The 21,747-nt window shown below is 42.5% G+C and overlaps 1 protein-coding gene across 1 annotated transcript in view; it reads right to left on the reverse strand.

Moving 5' to 3' along the window:
* Positions 1 to 21,264, reverse strand: part of SLC26A5 (solute carrier family 26 member 5) — a gene marked incomplete at its 3' end in the record, with an annotated part of 30,145 nt that extends 8,881 nt beyond the window's left edge. Inside the window, exons 1-12 of the mRNA XM_082661460.1 lie at positions 21,107 to 21,264; positions 19,009 to 19,148; positions 15,322 to 15,432; positions 14,069 to 14,235; positions 13,360 to 13,524; positions 11,266 to 11,418; positions 8,479 to 8,561; positions 3,742 to 3,889; positions 2,576 to 2,689; positions 1,705 to 1,782; positions 895 to 990; positions 556 to 662 (exon numbers count right to left, since the gene is read on the reverse strand). Coding sequence (XP_082517586.1) covers positions 556 to 662; positions 895 to 990; positions 1,705 to 1,782; positions 2,576 to 2,689; positions 3,742 to 3,889; positions 8,479 to 8,561; positions 11,266 to 11,418; positions 13,360 to 13,524; positions 14,069 to 14,235; positions 15,322 to 15,432; positions 19,009 to 19,148; positions 21,107 to 21,258 — 1,514 coding nt within the window. The 5' untranslated portion in view covers positions 21,259 to 21,264. The remainder of the gene's footprint in view (positions 1 to 555; positions 663 to 894; positions 991 to 1,704; positions 1,783 to 2,575; positions 2,690 to 3,741; positions 3,890 to 8,478; positions 8,562 to 11,265; positions 11,419 to 13,359; positions 13,525 to 14,068; positions 14,236 to 15,321; positions 15,433 to 19,008; positions 19,149 to 21,106) is intronic.
* Between the last annotated feature and the right edge of the window lie 483 nt (positions 21,265 to 21,747).

Here is a 21,747-nt window from a genome sequence, read left to right on the forward strand (position 1 = left end):
GTGATTTATTTATTTATCATGAACAGAGTATTTTTTTAAAGTTATTTTATACCTTACCCATTGGGCTCAGCTTCGTACTAGGAGAAGAGATGACAGGTGATAATATTTCAGGGTGGAGGAAGGAACCGCTGAAGCCCCACATATGATAACTTGGTGTCAGCGTCTGCTCCATGTTATCAAAACCTATGTCAGCACCCGGTGCCAAAGCAGACTGCAAGAACACACAGTTCATTTACCCTCACAAGAGGGTAAATAAGCCAGGGTGCCACAGGGGCCAGAATGGCAGGAACCATGAGACAAACTAGGCTCTTTTAAGAAAACCACTGATGGAATTATAAACTGTGATAGAGTAGAGCATCTGGCACGATCATATTGAGTTTTTCATTTGGCAGTTTGTTTATTTAGTCAACAAGCCCCATGAGTCCTCAGTTCCCTTTCATGCTGAGCAGAAGTAACCAAAGAGCTTACTTTGACCAGATCGAGCTTTGATCTACGTTTAAACTCACTGTTGCAGTCTCAGGCAGGATGCACACCCATGCCAATCTGTGCACTCACCTCTGTGTTCTGTAAATTACAGTCATCAGTGCGATGATCACAGCAGTAATCAAGCCATAGTCCAATCCCAGGAACAAGGAGGAAACAAAAGTGGTAAGCCAGATGGTCTAAACAAAAGACAGAAAGCTTCAGGTAGAATCATGTGAAAAATTTCCTAAGAGTTACACACACACACACACACACACACACACACACACAAACAGAGTACCTAGCCTTGTTGCCTAACTGGATACTGCATATAATAACTGGCCACAGTAACTTATCTTTCTCACATTTTTATCAGCAACAATACATTTGTTGCTATGACATATTCACCTAGTAATCACCTTTGTTACTTACCAGCTCTATCTTGCTGGTTCTCCAGAAAAAGGGGAGATCTGAGAATTGCATAAACATTCCTTTCAGGTTGACGATCACAATGGCCGACAGCACAGCCTGAAACACAGCACATTCATGCGTGCCTCTCCTCTTGTGTCCAGAGACCCCCCTCTGCTGGCCCTTCACTGTCCTGCAGCTGCCCTCCCACCGTCCTTTCCCCACTCCCTTCCTACAGGGCAGTGATGGTACATGTGGAGACAAGAACACCTGGATTTTCAGGACTTGGTTAGCTAAAATGGGACTTGAAAACCAGGCTTATATCCTAGTAGCAAACCTGCATGGTGGTCAATTAAATGGTTCAGAATTAAATGGTTCAGAATTAAATGGTTCAGAATTAAATGGTACTCAAGGACTTATCTCACCCATGGTCTTCCTGCACTATGATTTTCTCTAAGCTATAGCATTCCTGAGCCCTACTAGATTAAATGTTCCAGTAACTAAACGTTTTATGAGTGTAGGCCATCTCAAATTTTTAATCGGAGTATAAGGTCATAGAAGATCAAAGAGAGAAGAACCTTGGAGATTAGCCAAACCAAAACCTCCACTTTGCAGATAAAGAAACTGAGAATCAAAGATGCTGAGATGGCTTTCCCTAGGTCCCAGTTGCTGGCAGACTGTGGAACAGGATATTGATCCTAGCCTTGGCCCTTTCTCATACCACCTCACTAGGGTTACAGTAAAAACCCATGAGACAGCCACAAAAATATAAACAAATAAAATAGCAAAGTCTCTATACATGAGAAAACCTCACACCAAATCTAAGCTACATACCTGGGGTAATGATTCAAAGAGGAATCCAGTGGCTAATATGACCAGCAGAATCATTAATGAGGCCAAACAACCTGCAAGCTGAATGAGAGAAGACACGTGGAAGGGGCTTTTAGGAGACCTGAGTAAGAGGCGGGGCATAGGTTGGTCTTAGTCTTTTGATAATCACTGTGGGAAGATATGGCTTCATATAAGTCATCCATACCATTACATAAACCTGTAACTCATTCCCACTCCCTTTCTGAGGTTTTGGTTCCTCATATAGCCTTTAAACCAGAAGCTGAAATGTTTAAATACCCTGAATGAAATGCCCGTGCCAGGGGTGGGGGAGAGGAGATGTATGGTGCTGACCCAAGACTCACAGGGGCCAGAAGAGTTCAGATAAGACTTTTACCATCCAAAGTGGTAGCCACTAGCCACAGGTGGCTATTTAAATCTTAAAAAGTAAAATTAAATAAAATTAAAAATTCAGGTCTTGGTTGCACTAGCTACATTTCAAGTGCTCAAGAGCTACATGTGGCTAGTGGCTGCCATACTGGACAGTACAAATATCAAACATTTCCATCACAGCAGAAAGGTCTATTGGATGGTGCTGGCATCCTGCCCATACTCACTCTCAGGCTTTCATGACAACATCCTATGTCTGAACTTTGAGGTTTACTGGTAGCAGGGAGTGTTGTTTAATTTTTCGATTTGACTGGCGAATATACCCCTTTTCTGTAGATTCAGTTCCTTGTGATTTGCTTCAACCAATCATGCCTTTCTCTGATTCATACACAGCTCACTGGAGCATGGATCTTCAGGCAGAATACAATCAACAGATTAAAGTTTATCACCCAAATCACCAGACCTTGGAGGCCAGTTGCATACGCACCTGTGTCTTCCCTCCAGTTCCCTCCTGGACAAGGCTTCGAGACAAGGAGCATGAAATTGCAAAAGTCTGGAAGAGTGAGCCAGTGGAGTTGCACAGTCCCAGGGCAATGAGCTCCTTTTCCACGTGGAAGCAAAGCACAAAAGAGATCTGTTATTTTTCAGGAAGCCAGGCATGATGGCCCATTTAATGCACATTTTCAGCAGTACAGGCTGTCTCTTCATTCTCTTTCCAGATACAAGAATTTGTTTAACATGAGTTCAAAACAGGAATTAACGCATTAATTTCTTGAATTAATTCAAGAAAAACACCTTGAATTTTTATTGTGTTGGAGATAAATGTTGCACTCACCACCTAGCCCCCTCTTTCCCAAACACACTCTCTACACAAATAATGCTTTTGTTTTTAAAGAAAACTGCAGCAAAACGGACAAAATATTTTTGTCGTTTAAGAGAAAGTTATTGGTGAACAGGACTGCTGGCATCTTTTAAATGCCTGGGCTCTTGCTCATCAAGGAACCCCTGCCAGTGTCCTCTTGGGACCAGTGAATGGGTCCTGATCTCAGGGCAACTTCCGGGTTTCCTAGACGGATTACTGTGTCTCGTATGAACATGGAGCGTCTCGTCTCCTCTTAGAAGTGCACAGTGTGAATTTCTAAGATAAATACACACTGGGTATTTATCTTAGAAATAAATAATGGCTCACGGTATTCAGATTAAATACTTTATCTGTAGCTATCTTATAAAAGAAGGCGGCAAAGAATGTATTGTGGGGTTTAAGTGATGAATCATAAGCTCAAAGTTCAGTGAACAAAGAGAAGGCTTTCCTGTGGAGTAAAAATGGTTCTGGAAAAACGTTAGATTCTCAGGCTGTGAGCTTTAAAAATAGGGATAGCGCCTAGAGGAGTATGGCAAACTGTCCACCTCAGCATGGAGACTGCACCTACTGATGAGGTGAGGTAGGAGTCTGGACCTCAGTGTTCTGATTGATTTAAGGCACACAAACCACGAAAAACTTGTAGTGTTGAATAAATACATGCTTCAAATACATCCATCACCAAAGTAATTTTTTTTCTACCAAGATGGAGAAATCCAGTTTATTTGTCTCCTATAGTAGAGCAAGATGACTGTGCCACCAGGAAACATCCGCAGGAAATTAATGAGTTTTACCTGATTGCCATCGACCTGGTAGCCATGCTTATTCGCCAAGGTCTTGGCCATTGAGATGGTCACCGAAAATCCAACGATCGCTATGGCAATGGCATCCACGTACACAAGGTGGAAGAGGCTGGTGTCCGGATTGGCCGGAGGTAGCAGCCTGAAAGGTGAAGCTGACTTCAACCTGGGCATTGTGACCACTGGAAAAAAACATGCAGCTAGAGGGGAGCACTGTAGGGGGGCATTATCTGCAGATGAGGTGATCAACACTTGGGTACTTGTTTGGCAAAAAGCAGGGCCCTCTTTGACACACAAGTTCTTTCCAGGCCCCAACCCCAGAGTGCCGGCTTTCTACCTGAATGGGTTATCAGCAGAGATCAAATGCCGTTTTATTTAGAAAAGGAGTAACCTCATACCTCACGGCAGCCCGTATGGCAGGTGTAAGTAAGACTCAGAGCAGGTAGAGGAGAGGGTCAGCGAAGCGCTCAGATGCCACAAGACATTCGAACCAAAAACTGAGGTGAGGAGGGAGGTGGACAGGGGCTATCATATCAGAGAATTACTACTGTCCGGGCAACACTAGGTACTCACTGCTCTCCCTTGCTGTTTGATGTAAGGACCCTGCTTCTTCCCTGGATCCCTTTAGGTGAGTGTCTAACATGGGAAATGAGCAGCAGCAGATTATACTCCTTGGGTCACATCTGGGAATCTTAGGAATCTGGAGGGGCCAAAAGCGTGGCTCCTGGAGCTCCCCAATGGGGAACCTAATTTTTGTGGTCCATTCTTATAGTTTGGAACCTTTGTCCTAAAAGAACAGAAAAGGTGTTCCCCAGAATGGTACGGGGGAAGGGGCAAGAGAGGTTTTCAAAGGCACCTGCTCCAATTCAAGGCACTGGGCTAAATAACAATATCAATTAATTGATGTACAATATTATTACTGTTACAGTCATTCATTAGGCGCTTCCTCTTGTGCCAGGTTCTGTGTTTATCTATCTCCAACAGCACTGTGAGCTAGGTACCATTATAATCCCCATTTTACAGATGAGGAAAATGAGGCATAGTGAGGTCAAGTAACTTGTCCAAGGTCAAACAGCTCATCTATTAAGTACAACAAAAACCACACAAGAACCCGTCTCCCCACACTATTTCTCATACTGTGTCATATCACAGTGACAAAGGGGCTGTCTCAGCTTCTGAGGTAAGGGAAAGGGAGGGGAGCAAAGGAACCTAACATATGTTAAGCCTAGATTATGTGCTACATGCTTGATATATGTCATCTCATTTGCCCTCACAACAATCCTTTTAGATGGGTGCCATTATTACCCGGATTTATACGTGAAAAAATGGATGCTTGCAGATGTTAAGTGATCTGCTGAAGATGGAGCAGGGAATCAGACGCGGGGGGTCTGCCTGTAGGACTCACTGTCTTTTCCTTGCACTTTGCTACATAAGCACTAACCAGGAGAGAAGGCCTGGCAGCAGGTTTGGGTCTGAGGAATAAGAATGAGAAAAGAATGTATGCTGCAATGAGTGAAGAGAAGTAAACCAAGGAACATGATATATTGCCGTGAAGGGGATCTCTAACAGTCAGCTGTCACTTTCTGGACACTGTATTATATATTTATGGTGTGTGTGTGTGTGTGTGTGTGTGCAGATAAATGTGGTAGTTTGTTTCCAAATACAACCACCACCAATTCCTCGCATACTTCTGTGTGCTGCTCCCCTATCTAGATGTGGTCTGTTTCCCCTCTGGTTGAATCTGGGCTGGCCTTGTGATTTGCTTTGACCAATAGAATGTGGTGGGAGTGATGTTGCATGAGTGCTGTAAGCAGCCTGGCAGCTTCTGCTTTTGTCCTGTTGCCCTGAGCTGACACCTAAAGAACCTGGCTACCCTGCTGGAGACCCATATGGAGAGAAGATGCCAGCCAGCCCTCAGCTGTTCCAGTCACTGCAGCTGAGCTGTCAGACATGTGAGCGAGGCCTTCTTGGATCCTCCAGCCCTGGTCACCCCTTCAGAGTCTGCAGCTGCCTGAGAGACCCCAAGGGAGACGACCACTCAGCTGAGCCCCACCTACACTGACAAACTGCGAGCAGATAAACGGACATTGTTATAAGCCACTGTTCTTCGGCAGTGAGACTCACAGATCACTGAAGCAGTATGACTGTATACAGATAGGAAGTCAGGGAGGCATTATTGGTTGCCTGCCTGGTTTTGGGCAAAGTTCCAGAAAGATAAGGTTTCTGGGAAGCCAACTTTCAAAAAGGTAAAATGTTCTTAGTTTTAAAAAAAATGTTTAGCTCTCCTAGAGCCTGCGTGCCACAACTACTGAAGCCCGTGCTCCGCAACAAGAGAAGCCACTGCAACGAGTAGCCCGTGCACTGCACTGCAGAGTAGCCCCCGCTCGCTGCAACTAGAGAAAGCCTGCGTGCAGCAACGAAGACCCAACACAGCCAAAAATAAATAAATTAAATAAATTTATTAACAAAAAAAAGTTTAGCTCTCATACGTAGAGGGAAAGCAACATATTTGGGTATAATGCAACAGGGAAAGGAAGGTATTAGGTAGGAATGATGGTGGCATGTGACTTTTTAAAAGGAGAAATCTAAGCGTGAAAATTCACATGTAGATTATTTGTGATTAGTTATTGAATAGGGTTATCTACTGGATCCAAAGACACATGTTTATCACATGACGAATTATGTTAGTGAGCCAGGTGTGAGGTAATGGAAAGATCACACAACTGGGTATCAGAAGATTGAGTTCTGGGTCCAGGCTGGGACATACCAAACTTCACTCACGTCTCTCAAATGTCGCCTTCCTTGATACCCTACCTAAAACAGCAACCCCAGCCCCTCCTATCTCTTACCTGGCTTCCCTTGTCTTCGTAGCATGTCTCACTATTGATGTATTGTCTATCTCTCCTAGTAGAATATAAGTTCCATGAGACCAAAGGCTTTTATGCTTGCATGTTCACTTTTGTTTTTAACTGCTGTGTCCCTGGCACATAATAGGCACTCAATAAACATATGCTGAATAAATGGGAATAAATGAAATTTCTTCTCTGCTAAATGAAGATAACAGATCAACAGTGTAATTGTGAGCATCAACTGACATGGTGGGTATAAAAGTACTTAAAAATTATAAGTGCAAATAGAAAAACAAGGGTTATCACTGTGTTATACCTTTACATTGAATCATAAGTAACACGTTTATGACAGCAGTTTGCTGAAGTTGAATGCAGGCTTCTGAACTTTGGCTTAAAAAGCAACTCCTGCTGCCTGTGCTTCCCTGGAGATTCTTAGGTGGTTCCAGGGGCAAGGCCTGATGGAACACACCAGGTCCTGTCAAGGTCCAGCATCTGGGCAAATGTCTGACTCTTCTTTTGGAAAGAGAGAACAGAGTGGCAAGAAAGAGACAGTACCAGGAACAGAAAGACAGAGACACGCAGAGCGGTACAGAGATAGCCAGAGTATCAGAGAGGGACAGAGTGAGACCAGGAGAGGCTCGCAGTCACTCTCACTCCTTCAAATATAAAAATAATAGTAAAAATTTTAAAATGTAGAATTAGGTACAAGAAAAACAGATGAAGCAAAGAAGTAATATATGATTTAAAACTAGGAACCTGATTGAAATAATGAGCCACAGAACTTTCAATTAACATGTCTTGAACGTGCACTGTGCATGCCAAATGCTACACTGGCTGCTTTAGACACATTTTCTCCTGTAACGCTCACAACTGCTCTTGAGATAGTCATCAATTACCATGCTTACCTAGCAGGGGAGGAAACTGAGGCTTTGAGAGGATAAGTGACTTGCCCAAGGTCACAAAGCTACTAAGTGGCAGGCTAGATTTAGCTTTTTAGCTCCAAAGCTTTTTTGCTTTTAGCTCCAAAGCTACCCAGGAAGAGATCTAAAAAACCAATAAATGCTAAATAGGAAACAGAACAAGACGAAAACCCACATGCCATTTGTTGGTAGGACTGTAAAATGGTGCAACCACTTTCAAAAACATTATGGAGGTTCCTCAAAAAGTTAAAGCAGACTACCATATGATCCAGCAGTCCCACTTCTATGTATATATCCAAAAGAACTGAAAGCAGGGTCTTGAGGAGACACTTGCATACCCATGCTCATAGCAGGATTATTCACAATAGCTAAGAGGTGGAAGCAACCCAAATGTCCACCAACAGATGAATGCATAGACAAAATGTGGTATATACATAAGGTGGAATTTTATTGCTTTAAAGAGGAAGGAAATCCTGTCACATGCTACAACGTGGATGAACGTTGGTATTATGCTAAATGAAATAAGCCAGTCACAGAGAAGGCAAGAGTACTAGAGCACTCGGAGTACTAGAGTAATCGGATTCATAGAGAGAGAAAGTAGGGGATGGAGGGAAAGGAGAATGGGGAGTTATTGTTTAATGGTACAGTTTCAGATTTGCAAGATGAAAAAGTTCTGGAGATCTGTTTCACAGCAATGTGAATACGCTTAACACTACTGGACGGTACACTTATGAATGGTTAAAATGGTTAAGTTTTATGTTATTTTTTTCTTAACCACAATAAGCCACCCCCCGCCACACACACAGCCCAAAAAACCAAACTCAACCCCCCCCCAAACCCTCAGCTATTTGATACATAGGAAAAAAAAAGATTGTTCATTGCAATACTAAAGCAGGAGTTCGAAGCAATAATAGATCCCTTGATTATTCAAGTCACACGGTTACTTGAAACTATTTTCCTACCCCAGAGGAAGTGTCCCAACGACATCCACATTGTACGATTCATGCAGGCTAAACCCAGCTGAAATGCCAGTTCCCATAACCACCTGAAACAGACACAAAACCAAACGTACCTTTAGAAATGAACATTCAAACACCACAAAAATAAGCTTCAAAGAACTTGTTAGCCAAGCCAAATCTATTCTCACTTTCTCGGTTTTTTAAAAAAAGAATTACAGTTAGCTTCCAGCAATTCTAACTTCCCCTAATGACCCTTCTCCACAAAATTAAAATTGACTCTACAGTCTCCTTGTGGCCTGGAATTCTTTTCTCTTTACTTTGTTCTGTTCCATCCCGAGGCATTTGGCTAGTTGGCTACAAACAAAGAAACCATAAAACCTTTCAGGAGTTGGCTTTGCCTCTGGGGCAGGTAAAATGAGGCTCTGGCCAAGGTGGCACAAATAAAGGACATGAAATACGTATTGTGAGGGTGGTACAGTGACAGTGTATCATTATAACATGTAGGTTTGGATCTATTGCACAATCTTTCTATGGACTCTTGTTTCCAGGACAGCAGCAACAAGGTGGTTAGAGGCCTCCACCAGCACCCCATGGCTATCTTCTCCCATGTCTGTTGCCAAGTCAGGGTCAGGGTGAAACCGCCCATCACGGAGTGTCCTTGTACATAAGGTTGCCTGGATTGTCGGGGCACAGATTCAGTCTGTGTGTGAAGTACAAGCCTTAGTGAGCTACAAGAAGAGAAAAATAACAGAAGGAGAGACAGCAACTTTCTTCATCCCAAAGAACCACTGCTTGTAGAACTTTCTGAGTGGGTTATCCAGGAGTGAAGGCATAGGGCTGGCCAGGGAAGGGAGCCAGACCCCCACCAAAGGGGGCTGCTGCAGGGAGCCAAGAAGAAGGTAAGCTCATTATCAGACACAGCAGCCCGAGAGACCAAGGGCGTGGCTGCTTCCCGCCGCTATGATGAAATGCCCCTTCTTTGTTGGTTGCAATGTCTGTCACCCTTAATTACATCCGTTGTGCATCGCAAACTGGGGGAGTGCCCAGAAAATTCAAATCCACAGGATACACATGGCTCAAGTTCCTGAAGCATCAACTTTATGCAGTGATAAATAAATTGAAACCAAAGCTTTCCTACCAACACAAACAGATGCATTGTGAAAGAGAATGCAGAACCCCAAACAATTTTATGATAAAAAAGGAACTGTATGTTTAATGAGAGTCATGAAGATTCTGTCCCAAATTTTCCAGTATGGCTTCCCTCTCCCTTGCTCTGAGGAGCATACAGATAAGAAGTTAAAAAAAAACCCCAAAAACAAAAAACAGGTTCAACCATAATTTTAATGATAGAATTCTGGAGAACCATTGCCCTGGAAAACATGAAGGAAACTTTAAAGAGAATCTGGAAAGTGGACAAAACTAGGATCCCAAGCCAGGAAAGTCAGTCTTCATCATTTACTTCATGATTAGGGCTTGCCTTTCTCCACTGCCATGCGAAGGAGCTGAGAACCTCTTGCTGTTCTCCAAGAGGAAACAGGAACTCTGGGCCCAACCCCAATGAGAGAACAGGTCTTAAAACAGTGAGAGACAGTCCAATTCGGGTATAGACAAGATGAAAGCAAGGACAAGGGTCAAAGGGCCTGGCTTCTTTGTGAGCTATACGAGCCAGTGGTTCTTGTGGCTGGAACTTTTAGCTAGATTTGGATCAGACACCTATACGTTTTATTTCTTCTCCTTGTGGCTCCTGAACTATACACCAGACTCAAGAGGGGAGAGATATGGGAACATATGTGTATGTATAACCGATTCACTTTGTTATAAAGCAGAAACTAACACACCATTGTAAAGCAATTATACTCCAATAAAGATGTTAAAAAAACCAAAAATAAAAAATAAAAAAAAAACTATACACCAAAGTGCTCCAGGCTCCCAAGGAGAACTCACCAGGACACTGTGGGACATGACTTTCAAGGAAAACAGTGACACGTGTCAGACACCATGCAAACTTCTAGTTTGAGGTAGTTCACAGTTTCGATATTAGTTCCTACTACATTCCTTTCAGTCACACCACATGTTTGCAAAGCTGGGCATTCAGTGGTCACTGTGATAAAAAAGCAGGTACCATGCAAAAATCAAAGTGAACAGGAAATGATGGTAGTGGTGTCCATCTGATTCCCAGGTTTGAGGGATTGTGAAGTGCCCACCAGCCGCCATACGCGTTCATTGATAAATTACTGTGGTGATTTAAGAATGTCATAAAATATATTTTATTTCAATATATGTGCATTATTTTTACAAACAGTTCTTAAGTTGTTAGACATAAATACGTATGAAGTTGTTTGGACCTTACTACTTAGTAAATGGAACTATTACTTAGGCATTTCTTTTGGCCTTGGAGTGCCAGGAACCAAGAAAGTTTGAGAACCTTTGTCATTTGCTCTTTTCAGAATGGAAACAGCTTACTTTTTTCAGGTTATTAAAGTTTATATGTTCATTATAAAACAATTAGACAATAAAAACTTTGAAAAAGAAAAATCTCCATAATTTCACTCAAAGATAGTTTACATTCACATTTTTATGGACAGACTTCAGCTATATTTTAAAAATCATCCATGACTCTGCTTTAATGCTTTTCTCTTCTTGTCAGTGTATTTGTAAAAGTTCCCCTTGACAAATTCCAACCTTCTCTTGGCAGAAGTGAGAGAAAAGAGGTCACGTCTCCTCCTCCCGGGTCCACTTCTAAACCCCACACAGAAACAGGTAGGCGTAAGCTGCTGGACGCTGACTTACCGCAAAGAACTCTAAAGGGATGGGCGCTGGCAATTTTTCTTTAAATCTCTCATTAAACTCCTTGCCACCCAGCAGCAAACCAAAGACCATCAGCCCAACGCCTAGGGAACACACGTTGAGGTTTTTAACATTCTGCAACACAGCAACTGTACTCTGTAACACAGTGAACACTGGATGTTACATCAAGCAAGAGCCCCTGAATAGACAGAGACAGTCTAGTGCTCTAATTCACACCAGCCATCCCATTAGTGGACATTTCTAGCTAAAGGTTCTCAGGCTGAAGTCTCTCTCTCTGCAGCTTTCACCAATTAGGAGTCATTTTTTACCCAGTCATACAACTTGGTAGTTGTAATCCTTACCTGACAATCTTATATTACAGTGTTCTTTGCTACGCTAACATCTCAATGTAGAATTGTAAAATTCAGAAAAGTAACCCTGAAGCTGAGTCCTGAGCATTAGGAAAGGATTAGGGGTAATATCAGCAAAAAAAATCCATAGGTAAATACATACAAAAGCTTTTAGGAGCTGAAAGAGGGAGAGAAATCACTGTTAGCAGATGAAAGACGAATCAGGTGAGCTTTGAAGGGAAGAGAGTGGCTGAAGCTTGGAAAGAAGCCCAGGAAAGTTAGAGAAGAAAGCCGCTTAATTTTCTCCTAAGGCTGCCGTCTCGGCACCCCAGATGCAGTCAGTACTTATCTGGACCCTGGGAAAGCAGGTTACCACCGAGCCCAGGCTACACACTTTTCCTATCAATGCCTAGGAGCATTCTCTAGTATGCTTGTCTGTTCTATTTCCTTTGTGACAAGGCATTTTGAGAAATCTCAGAGTAAGAAGCATGTTACCAGCTATTACGGGAAACGAAGAATTGAGTTATTTAGGGAATGCTCCCACAGTTGGACTCCATTCTAATCAGTGAAGGACTCAATTTAACTGTTACTTCCTCAAAGCGACTTTCCTAGACCCCTAATCTAAAGCTCTCTCTATTCAACTTTCAGAGCAGCCTGATTTTTTTCTTCAGAGCACTTAACACAATTTGTACTTAATTACATATTTATGTGATTAGCAGTTTACTATGTGTCTTCCCACTGGACCGTAAACTCACTGCTCTGCCTAACACAGTGTCTGACACATCAATACCTCCAAAGGCTATAGACCTCTCATTCCAAGGATAGCTTCAGCAGCATCTCAGTTCTGGTATGTAGTGCTTACACTGTCATTTGGTTTTAATAATTTTCATAACTTCCTCTTTATCCATGGTTATTTAAAAATATGTTTTTGGTTTCCAAATGTATGGGGGTTTTAAAGCTATATTTAGTTATTGATTGCTAATTTACTGCACCATGTGAAACAACACTGCATTTTTAGAATTTGTGATCAGTTTTACGTGACCACTCTCAACGTGATCAGTTATTACCATTGTTACCTACGTGCTTGCAAATAATTTATATCTTCTCTGAGTTGGGTAGAAGGATCTATGTCTATTTTATTAGATTAAACTGGTTAATTGTGACAGTTACACAATAGATCCTTTACAGACTTATTTTTTTGCCTGCTTGAGTAAGCAGTTTTTGAGAGAGATCTATTATCCCATAATGCCTTTAAATTATTTGTTAGTTCCCAAAGATAATCTAATTTGTCTTAAGAAAAAAGCTGTTTCTTTAGCTAACTAGAGTCAAGGTAAAATAACCAAATAAAGACGTAACCAGGGACTTCCTTGGTGGTCCAGTGGTTAAGACTCCGTGCTCCCAATGCAGGGTGCCTGGGTTGGATCCCTGGTCAAGGAACTAGATCCTGCATGCTGCAACTAAGACCCAGCACAGCCGAATAAATAAATAAATATTAAAAAAAGACCTAACCAAAAAATTCCTTGTGAGGTAGATAGTATCATATATTAAAGAAATGAGACTTTAAGGTTTAATTTTCCTTGTAGTGCTCTTCTCAGAAAAGCCTTAGAATAACTAAATCTCCTCCATTTTATTGAAATTCATGGAAATAAGAAAAGTGAGCCTTGAAGGTAAAAGAGATACAGAAGAGAAGGGGGAAAAATAAAGAAGGGAAAACAAGTACCAGTAAGTCGGGAAGTTGCTTACTTACATACACCACTGAAAAGATCCCACTGTACCGCTTTGTTTTAACTCCAAACAGGTATTTTAACATGGAGGTGAAGACATGCACAGCTGCCGCAGTGGTAAACCCACGGACCAGGGGCTCCGTGAGATATATGGCCACAAATCCAAACCTACAGACACCTAGGCAAAACTTTTTTTTTTTTAATGACAAAGAAACAAATAAATCACATGATAGGTCACGAAGTTAAAACCAACAGAAAACATTAAAAAGTTCTTTCTGGACCATTTTCTAATACTACAAACTTGCACCTGCAGCAAGTAAGTAGCTAATAAATCAATCACTGGTTATGCAGAAAACAACGGAAGGTTTGGAAGGGCCTGGAGCCCCATGGAGCAATGGGCACCCCCGTACTCTCTCTGTCCCTCAGAAGTGGGGGTAGGCTTAGTCATGTCACTTCCTGCTCCTTCCAGGCCCTCTTCCCATTACTAACCCATCCCGCTTCAAGCTAGTCTTGCTTTTGGAATCTCTAAAGTATCCAACTGAAGCTAGCTAGTTCCTATTCAGTATCAATTTAAGTAAGGCATGCAGTGGGACCGGCGTTCCTGAGCTATAAACCCTGAGCTCTGGAGTTTTGCTGGCTGACCCTATCCACCATGTAGACCAGCCAAATGTGCTCAACAGATATTTATTAAATGAGCAAATGAGAGCCCATTTCCACATCTGTGAGTCTTACCTGAATGATTCCTGTAAGTAAGGTCACAGACATGGCGACTTTCACTCTCAAAGCATCTCTTGCCTCCGTACTGTTGGTTGCGTTTACTCCTCCTGGAATGACTATATCATCTGGTACTAATCGAACAGCCACGCCGCCTATCATCAGGCTAATAACTGCAAATGGACCTGAAATAAGGAAGCATTAATCAGGGAAATTATGTTCAGTATGTCTGATGTGGTTGTTTCCAGTACCCCAGGAGACACAGGTAAGGTCAATAAATCCTCCTTGAAATAACACTGCACTGTGACAAAATCTTCCATCCCACACACTCTTCTAGAACCCTGACATTTCCCCATGAAGAGGTGGTCTAATTCCTCTCTCCTTGAATCTGGGTGGACTTGTGACATGCTAGTAATCAAAAGAATGCAGCAGAAGCGATACTGCGTGACTGCTGAGGCCAGGTAACAACAGGTGATGCGGCTTCCACCTGAGAGCTGTACTGCTCGCTTGTGCTGCAGCCCTACAGGCAAGAAAGCCCCAGTCAGGACCACGTGGAGAGAGGGTGAGGGCGGGTGGTAAGAAGAGAGGGAGGGGGAGTCCAGCCTTCCTGTAGCTGCTCTGGCTCTAGCTCCCACCTGACTCTTAACTGCTTGAGAGACTCCGAGCCTAAACTGCCCAGATGAGCCCTTCCCAAATCCTGACCCACAGGAACTGTGAGAGATAATCAAATGGTGGTTGTTTTTAGCTGCTAAACTTGGGGGGGGGGGTGTTACCCAGCAAGGGACAGCTGAGACCTTGTGTGTGTTGGCTGGTGGCAGCCTCAGGCAGCATCAACACTATTATGAAATCCATATAAATCTGATCCTAAATACACTAAAGAGAAACCAAGTACAATTCAGTGCCTAAAATAAGATGAAAATGCATTATATGCATGGTAATTAGGAACTTGCAGCATCACTAATAAAACAGAGGAAAAAAAAGAGATGCAGGCAAATTGTATTATGCACTCAAGCACTTATTTCACAGATTTCAACAATTGCTCTTTTTACACAAGAAAACTGTCTTTTTCTATTATGCCCAGATTATGAGAAAGCTGTTAGCTCTAGAAATCTTGAGGGGGAGTGTATTCTTTAAAAGCACCTACTGGGTATACAGTAACAAACGTTGTTACTAAGCAGATGTCCTAATAACAAACATGCTGTTTCTCTGGCACACTGCAAAGCTTGGAAATCCAAAAGGAAAGGTACTAAAATATCAACTGTAAGATTTACCTATGGATATGTGTCTGGAGGTTCCAAAAAAACAATACATGATAACGGGGTAAAATGAAGAGTACAGGCCAAACACCGGAGGCACAGCTGCCAGCATTGCAAAGGCTAAACCTGTGGGATAAAAAACCAAACAGAAACGGGGAGCTCATTAGAAAACAGAGGGCTATGTGTGTTTTTCTCTTGGTTCTTTCTCTATGATGAACAAGTGAAAATCATGTTAATTTAAGCAGATGTGTTTTAACATGCCCACCCTTCCATCCCACTCTTACATGGAATCCTATATTTGTGTTCAGAGAGCCCAGGCTGAGACAGTTTTCCTTGTCGTCTCCTCTTTGCCAGGGGTGGGTTTTTTTCTGCTTTATTCTTTCCCAAATTACATAACGGCAGGAAGTCTTACTTGACTGCTGCAGTTGTAATCTGGTGTTGATGCCCAAATGCCAGCTGTTTCTCCAATGGGGTGTTTTCAGGGTTCTCTGGAGACCCGTTTTCAGTGAGGAGCTCCCACTGTACTATTCCCTGGCTGATGTAATGCCGCCCCCACCGACCTAGGCCCCTTACAGGTTCCAGTTCTTACACCTCCTCCAGGTTCTTTCTGCTGGCAGCTGCTCATCCTGTAGGCAGACTTCTTGGGCAGGTACCTTTCAAATGAGCCAAGCCAGGTTACCTCCCAGGGTGCCCAGTTATCTGATGCTTTACCCCAGTAAACTGTGCAAGTGCAGGCCATGCCCACAGGAGGGGTCCTCTTCATTTTGCTGTCATAGGCAGTTCACACCCTTTCACCTGTAGATTTATTTTTTTTGCAAGAATTAGGCAATAGTGCCCACAAACTCCAGGGGACACACGTCCAGTGCTCCAAGTGATTCTCTTGCAGTCCTTCCGTCCTTCCTTAACTTTAGGTGGAGGGGAAATGCATAGGGCTTTTTTCACCTTTCTCTCGAAAATTCTCATTCCAAATCTAGTATCAGTCTTCTTGTCCCCTTACATCCTGTTGGAGTGATGCACCGAGGAGAGAGCCTGTGTGTCATTCACTCATCGTTTTGTATGGATGGCCTGGAATCCCTCTTTAGAGCGTGTAAGCAATACACACCCTTTGTTTTCAGCTTTGGGGCCTCACCAAGTGTCTGGAATAACTAGAAAGTTCATGTAATGCATTGTCATATTGTGGATAAGAACATTTTAGCAAAAGAAGAGTTGGGAAAGCATCCCTATTTCATATGTAACAATATGGTAAGTTTAATGTTACATTTAAAAATATTTTTTATTTCTAGCAAAGAAACACATGTCCATAGTATAAAAAGCCGAGCAGTACTAGGGAGGCTGGGAGGAAAAGCCAGCACTCTTCTGCCTTACTCTAGGTTCCACTCCCCAGAAGCACTCACTTCTAACTCTTTCAGCTGTTTTTCTACCGTTTATCTCCATTTTTCTAAATCAGCAGTTCCTACATGAGAGGATTCTGCCCACCTCCAGGGGACATCTGGCAATGTCTGAAGACATTTTTTATTACCAAGCCTGGGAGTGGGGCTGCTGCTGCATCTAGTGGGTAGAAGCCAGGGATGCTGCTACCCACCCTGCAATGCACAGGATGGCCCCCCCACCACCAGTGTACATGGTACAGGCTGAGAAACCCGTTCTACATAACCTGTTCACATTGTTACTTCTTGGTTTATCGTTGTAGATATAAACTGTTGACCTTCTGTAATGCCTATTTTTTTCAGATTCCTCTAGGTTATGATTTCAGGGTTATGTGACTTTTTTTTCCTTTCTAGAAAGTTTTGGGATCTTCTATTTATTCCTGGTATTCTGATATTTTACAATGGTGTGTCCTGTTTTAAGTTAATTTTTCATGAATTCTGATGGGTACCTGATGGTTGCTCTCAGTCTGAAAACTCACGTATTTCAATTCTGAGAATATTCTTTGTCACTATAGCTCTTTTCTCTGGGTACAGCTGACCATCTACCTTGTGCTGTAAGTTCTTGCAGGCTCTTTGGAGCTGAACAGGGCAAGGAAGAGCCTTTGTGAGCTCACAGTTCAATGGGTAGATGTTTACGTAATGTCTACAGGTCCAAAAAAAGTTGTGGAATGGCACTTCAGTGAAAACCCAACCAGGCTAAATTCTGAGGATTTCTTTGACGTATTCATTTACGTGCGTTCACTACAGCCATTTCCTGTGGCGCTGTCAGTCCAACTTGACTGAATGTCGGTCTAGCTCCTATTTCCCACTCCGGATGCCGAGCCTCTGTCTGCTCCTCCCCCTCCCTCACCTCTGCCTTTAAATACATCCTTTTCTCTATCCTTGGGGTGTTGGTGCCAAAATTGTTGTGGAGAATGGTCCTAAACTTGATTTAAGGCTTTCGTTTAACAGATTTAATAGATTCGATAACTCAGTCACTTAGAAAATTAAAAACTCAGCTAACTGATCACTGGGAAAATTTTTTTTTTTTTTTTTTACAAATCGATTGTTCAGTAATTAGTTTTTGGGCAACTGGAGAAGGGAATAGATTTTCTGCCAGCTTACCTAGAGGCTGTTCAAGCCATTATCACCTTTTGACCACACTGAGTCACTGTCACCTCTAATTGGTCTCCCTACATTCATCCTGGTGACCTCTCGCCAGCCAAGTCCACTCCCCACACGACAGTCTCAGTGATCTCTTACCAGAAATACCCAACTGAAAAAAGCACGCTGACAGCTTTCACTGCGCTCAGAACGAAATCCAAAGGGTCCCGTCAAGGCTGTGCACACCTGCCACTGCTCGCCTTGCCAGGCTCCAGCCCCTCACTCCCCACACTCCTAGCACCCTGCCTCTCTCATAATTCTTCAAACACCCAATTCTCTTCCTGCTAAATGCCTTCACACATGCTATCGCTTCTTCCTGAAGTGCACTTCTTCTCATTCTTTACCTCCCTGCTACTCGTCCTTCAGGTCTCACTTCAATCTCACCTTCTTAAAGGGGTTTTTGTGACTCACCTACTTAAATTAGGTCCCCCTAGTATCACCATGTCAGAGTGCCCTGTATCTTCCTTCACAGTGTTTACCACCATCTGCAATTAAAAACTGATGTGTGCTGTTATGTGCTTCATGTTTCTTTCCCTGATTGGATAGTTAGTTCCATGAAGATGGGGACGGCCAGGCAGATACTTGATAAATGTGTGTGAATAGATGAATAATCAATGAGTGTTTTCTTAAATTCTTATATCACATATAAAATCACACAAAGGCACAAGAATTCAGTATATCATGGTCCCTTGTAGTAAGAATATGGACTTACAAGTCAAGAACCTGAACAAGGACAACCCCTGAAAGAAACACAACATTGTAAATCAACTATACTTCAATAAAATTTAAAAAACAACAAAAAAACAACAACAAAAAAGGACAATCTCAACAACATGCTCATGGAGTGACTGATTAACCTGGCGAGAGAAAGGCAATGCCCAGCCAGCTCCTACATGTACTGGTCTGTAAAACAGTATTACCACATTCTACAACTAATATCTCCGGGGCTTTTAAAAGGTTATTTAAAAGGGTTATTTCTGGGGAATTCCTTTAAACAGGTGAAGGTTACTAGAACTATAATGATAAAAACTATGAATTTCCAATCACGATGAAATTAAACAGAAAAATGGTCAAGCAACTGTTTGAGGAGATGGTAGCGAAGGACAGAAAGAAAGAAATATATTCTACTGACCTTGAGGAAGCTGCAGCACACCTGTGCTTATGCCTGAGACTATGTCACCCAACACATACTCCTTGAATCTGTATGCAGGCAACCACTTGGTTATGGGGAGGAACATGTAAATGATATTTCGTATTTTCTTAGGGGTACATCTGGAGGACAAAGAAATAGGTAAAATGAGGACCATTTCTGTAGAGTTCACACCAAGGCATTTTCCCTTCCTCATATCCTGGAGCAGTAAGGAAGAATTCAAAACTGGTGCCGAGGATGACTCTTCTACTTTGCAGAGGTCAGAGACAAGAAGACCTGCTTATTATTATTTTTAAAAAATAGGAACATCTGGGCTTCCCTGGTGGCGCAGTGGTTGTGAGTCTGCCTGCCGATCCAGGGGATGCGGGTTCGTGCCCCGGTCCGGGAAGATCCCACATGCTGCGGAGCGGCTGGGCCCGTGAGCCATGGCTGCTAAGCCTGTGTGTCCGGAGCCTGTGCTCCACAACGGGAGAGGCCACAACAGTGAGAGGCCCGCGTAACGCAAAAAAAAAAAAAAAAAAAGGAACATCTGAATTGTCTCCACTCTAATGCTCTACAACTGACCATGAAAAAAAAAATTAGCTTCAAAATAGTTGAGATATCCCAGAAGCTATTATTTCAACAGGTGAAACCCTTAATGTGCTTCCTGTGTTGGTGTAAAGTGAAGTAGGGGAATTATTTACTAACTGAGTTAACTCTTGGATGTGGAACCAATGACCAGCATCTACCCACTTAGTTTTCCCTTTCCTTATAAAATGAAGGAAATTTTCACAGGTATTATGAGCTTTATGAATATGTCTCTGATTAGGTAAACTCAAAGCACCATTTGTCACGGGAGCACTGTAGCTAAGTCTATGTCTGGTTATCTTGGTTAGGTGAACACCATGCTGAAAAAACCAAGGCTTTGCATTTAATCCCCGGATGGTTTAATTAACTTTGATACACAGACTATATTCTGGACCTCAGCCAGTCCTTTTGCCAGTCTATGCCTATAATCAAAGACATCAGTGAGTAAGAGTATGGACAGATGAGTTCCATCACCACTATGACAGCCTCAAGTCCTCCTGGTGATGAGGAAGCAACTTATTCCATTTAAAAGGATAATGCATTACTGCAGCATGCATGGTATTTTATACAGTGCCTTTAGTGGTTAAGAGTATCTGGTAATTAGATGCAGGAAGATACGGGAAGCAAAATGTCAGGCAACTATGGCAAGAGCAATGAATTTGAGTGAAACAAACCAGATTTCATAGCAGTCTCCTGGTTTAGAAAATTGAGATATTAATAACAGCTGCATTTATATAGTGCTTGCCATGTGCCTTGCGCTTTGCATATATTAATAGGTTTTAACCCCAGGAACTCGATGATGTAAGCCCTAATTACTATTCCCATTTTACAAAGCAGGAAACTCAAGTGCACAGCTGGTGGGCGGCTGGGACTGGGATCAAAACTCAGACAGTCTGACTCCAGTGCACATACCTTCAACCTCTCGTGATGTCACACCTAGAGCACAGGGTCACTGTGAAGCTTATATGAAGCTGTGGTCTCAAGGGTTCAGGAGGCAGCAATCAGATGGTTTGCAAAATCAGGTGTGCAATCAGGTACACATGTCAGGCATACATGTATTACACAGCCATGTTGCTGGCCTGGGAATGGTAAGTGTCCTAAGACACTGAGTGTCCTTGATAGCTTAGGTTGGGGACTTAAATGCATAGATTCAGGGTGTTGCCACATGGAGTAGAAGTCAAGTGGGAAAAAGAGGGGTTGGAACATTCCTGAGAGACAAATGGAAGAGGTGGATATTACGTAGGTGCGTGGAGAATTGGAAAGTGGGTTGTTTATATAAACCTTTATACAGACATAAAGCATAGAAGGAATTTAATAAATATGGTGAAATATGTAATGAAGCTTGTGTTCCATCAAATATCTACCACTGAATGAACTGTGTGGACAGCTCTGCAAATCACGAGTGCTCACCATTTGTTTTCTCCTCCACATTGCCAGATTCTCTTTATACATCTGACCTTGCTTCTCTCATAAGTGAATGACAGATTAAAGGAAATAAGTGGAAACAACATACGTGAATGCCTGTTTCAGCTTATCCCCAATGGATTCCGAAATCTTGTCCTTCTTGTGCAGTCTTTCCTGGAGGACCGGGTGACTAAAGATAGGTCTTTCCACATAGTACCGCTGGGTTGCTGCAAGGATTTCAGTTTCTTCAACATGATCCATAGTACTCTGAAATTATTCATCAATAGCAGGAGACGAGCATTTCCTGAATTTCACTAAGGGAGAAAATAAAAACTCTGTCAGATGCCAAAATCCTACTGATGACCGTTCCGATGCATCTCTTCTTGGCGGTATTATTGCAAGTTATACTGAGGACCTCTTCATCTTTGGACACCCAGAGCATCTAACCTAGTGATCTGGACAGAGTAGGCACTAATAAATGAAAGGAAAGCAAAGTCAGTAAAAAACATGTTGTCTCTCCCAGGGCAACGAGGGGGTAGTGTGCATACTTTAAACAAAGGATCGTGTTAACTTCAGTGGCTAAATGCTGCAGCAAGTTGACTCCAAGTCAATATTAAGGGAACAGGGAATCAGGCTGACTCTAACCATTTACACATCAAAGAAAAAGAAAAAGGAGCAAGATCAGTGCTTAAATTGACCCTAAGTTTCTTGAAGGTACATTAGCCTCCTTTCCAATTCTGTATTCACATT

The sequence above is a fragment of the Grampus griseus genome (assembly GCF_964374135.1).
Source record: "Grampus griseus genome assembly, chromosome: 9".
Classification (NCBI taxonomy): Eukaryota; Metazoa; Chordata; class Mammalia; order Artiodactyla; family Delphinidae; genus Grampus; species Grampus griseus.